This window comes from Orycteropus afer, unplaced genomic scaffold (assembly GCF_000298275.1).
Source record: "Orycteropus afer afer isolate SDZICR_OR568_19922 unplaced genomic scaffold, OryAfe1.0 scaffold00139, whole genome shotgun sequence".
In the NCBI taxonomy this organism is placed as follows: domain Eukaryota; kingdom Metazoa; phylum Chordata; class Mammalia; order Tubulidentata; family Orycteropodidae; genus Orycteropus; species Orycteropus afer.
The window spans coordinates 3,233,885-3,237,133 of NW_006921726.1; the positions used below are offsets into that span (position 1 = coordinate 3,233,885).

The 3,249-nt window shown below is 39.4% G+C and overlaps 1 protein-coding gene across 1 annotated transcript in view; it reads left to right on the forward strand.

Moving 5' to 3' along the window:
* CDRT4 (CMT1A duplicated region transcript 4) overlaps nt 1-2,956 on the forward strand; it is an 88,598-nt gene extending 85,642 nt beyond the window's left edge. The window contains exon 2 of the mRNA XM_042781624.1: nt 2,502-2,956. Within this exon, the coding sequence (XP_042637558.1) occupies nt 2,502-2,956 (455 nt within the window). The remainder of the gene's footprint in view (nt 1-2,501) is intronic.
* The last annotated feature ends 293 nt before the right edge of the window (nt 2,957-3,249 follow it).

Below are 3,249 nucleotides of genomic sequence, written 5' to 3' on the forward strand. Positions count from 1 at the left end.
AAAAAAAAAAAAAAAAAAAGCAAAAGAAAAAGAAAGAAAGATGAAAACAGATGAAGTAGAGGTTATGGACCATTAAGAGTATAATCTGCTGGGGTGGAGGTGGCCAGGCTTGGAGGTTTTGGAGTGGTAAGACACAGAGGTATAGTTCAATGTGTGGTCTGTCTTGTTAGATCAGAATGTCACATTAATTATCTAAGAGAATTCTTCTTCATGGAGGATGAAAAGGGGTTACTGCTCATTTTATACGAGATAGTTTTAGTTTTTGCTCCTGGCAGATTCATGGAAATACCTTAACTGCAAGATCTTTGTATTTTGCATTTGCTTGGAAAAGCAAAGGGTGAACAGTCAAGTATATGTTTGGAAGCTTTGATGCATATTTTCTAGGGCCACACATCTTATTTTCCTTAGAATGAGTAATACATGACTCATGTAGGGAGATGGAACCCTTCCAGAGCACATTCTTCACTAACAGATCACCCCCATATGGTCCAGCACCTGAATGCCTTGCAACAACTGTATAGTCTACATCTAGCTTGCATTATCCACATTTATCAGATTTTTCATTGACTTCAGGTTGGAGGAGCTCTGGTGTTGTAGTGCCTAAGGCATTTGACTGCTAACCAGAAGGCTGGTGGTTTAAACCCACCAGCCACTCCTCGGAAGGAAAGTCGGGCAATCTACTTCTGTAGTGATACTGCCTTGGAAACCCAAGGAGGGGTCACTATGAGTCGGGACTGACTCCACAGCAGTGAGTTTGGTTTTCTGGTTTTGTTTTTCAGGTTGGAGATGCCAAGGTGAATCTTTTAACACTTTTCTCTCTCCAAATCCTATTGAAATGGCTAAAGAAATATAAAAGTGGGGCAAATATGCATCACTTTGGAAAACAGGGGAAATTAGCATTTAGAGGAGAGGCTTTCTTTTAGAGTGAAGTTGCAAATGGAAGGAGGGAGAGACTACTCGACCATGATTTGGTATCTGCAGGGAAACAGGCTATTTGCTAAGCTAATGAGCAGAATTTCTAGTAAAATTCTTCTGCCCCAAACACCCATAACTTCTGGCCAGCAGTGGTCAAGAGAAACTTGTGAGTTTTTGAGGTAGTGTTATTTGAGTTCAAATCCACCAATCACTAGTTGACCTAGCTAGTCACCCTTGGTTTGAGCCTCATTAAATGAAGGTAATACCAACTTTATACATGTAAAAGAAGCTTTGGTGGTATACTGCCTAAGGCATTTGACTGCTAATCAGAAGGCTGGCAGTTCAAACCCACCAGCCACTCCTCAGAAGGAAGATTGGGCAATCTACTTCCATAGAGATAACACTTCGGAAACCCAAGAAGGGGTTGCTATGAGTTGGCATCGACTTGGTGGCAGTGAGTGTGGGTTTTTTTTTTTTTTTTTGGTTTGATTTGGTTGATGTAATAAAGAATAAATGAAACAATATAAGCAAAGAGACATAATTAAATTGTTTATAGTTACCATTTGTTAATTACTACATGTCAGGTACTGTGGTGAAAGCTTTATATAAATGATCTCCTTTAATCCTTAGGAGTCCCTAGGTGGTGTATATAGTTAACATACTTGGCTCCTAACTGAAAGTTTCAAGGTTTGAATACACCCAGAGACATCTTAAAGACAGACCTGTTATCTATTTCTGTAAAATAAGCCATTGAAAATCCAATGAAGAGTGTTACAGCTCTTTTTGTTTGACAGGTTTTCCAATTCTTTCCAGAAGGCTCCAGGTCCACCCACCCCAAAACACACACACAAGAAAACCCTATGAAGTACAATTCTACTCAGTAACACATGGGGTTGCCATGAATCAGAATCAACTTGACAACAACTGATTTGTTTTTTGGTTTTAATCCTCATGGATTAAAACTAGGAAGTTACTCTTATTTTAATCACCATTTTAGAAAGATTCAGAAAATTATTTATGGCCTACAATTAGTAAGTGGGTAGAGTAGGAATTTGAGCAGAGAGCCTGACTTCAGAGCCAGTGCTATACCCTAAGCTATACTGTATGTGTGTGTGTATATACATATATATATATATATATATACATATATATATATATACAATATACACACACATACATACAATATAAGCTATATATAAAATCTTTATTACTTCATTTCATTTTCACAATAATGTTATTGCTGAAGATGTGGAAATTCCAAGGTTAAATATTTGTCTGAGATCACACAAAGTTTTGAAACCAAGACTGCTATGCTAGACTCCAAGGTCCCTAGTCTTTACCATTATATTGTTCTCTCATTGTTATATTCTTCAGAGTGTCACTCTGTATATTTGAGATACAGAGTTTGGTCTGTGTTTGGTCAACTTTGGTCTGTATTTTATTTCTACCAAATACAGGGGTTGAAAGGGTTATTATGTATGATGGGGAGGATTTCAAAGAATCAGGGTCCCAATACCAAGGCTCTGAAGAGTTGAATTACTGTATGTGAGTGCTTTTAACCTTCCTTTCTTTCTTTTTGTTGGTAGAGCTCACTGAAAACATCGGCCTTCCCCTGAATCTGCTTGAAAAACATAACCCTTGGCCAGCCTATGTCACATATACCTCCCCAGTGGTGAAAAGACTCATTGAGAAAAGCAGAGCTCGAGAACTGGAATGCATACAAGCCCTAGAGGAAAGCCAGCAGGCATCAAAGCACAGCAAGCCTCTCAGTGTCATTCAAGTGAAACGTTGGAAGTCCTCCAAGCCCTCTAGTGAGGCCATGTTCAAGGACAAGCTGTCAGATACCACACTATCAGTTTTGGGCACTTACTCTGTAATGGCCATGGCTCCCTCTGTTCTCCCAGAACCAACACACATTACAGATTCCAAAGAAAGTCCCACCACAAATTTTAACAAGATCATCTTCTCCCGAAAGCCCATGATGAGGATGCTTCCATACAACTCACTATTGGCAAGCAAAGAGAAACATTCCAATGTTTAGCAAAACATTTCTGTAGTCATCCCACAAGATTGAACAACAAAGCTCAATTTGCCACAAATTTCATTCTGTCCTTTAAATTAGAATTTGGCCGTGATCATGCACAACGTGGCTGAGATAAACTAGATCAGAATGTGGGTCTTGAGAGTGTGGGTCACTCTCAAGTGTGGGTTTCCTCTAGCATTTGCAATCTGGTGGGAGTGGACTGTCTCAGGCTTCAGTTGGCTTCAGAGATGTTTGGGATCTGACTGGATGAATTAGTCAAGGCCCAGGTAGGAGACAGAAATCACACCAAT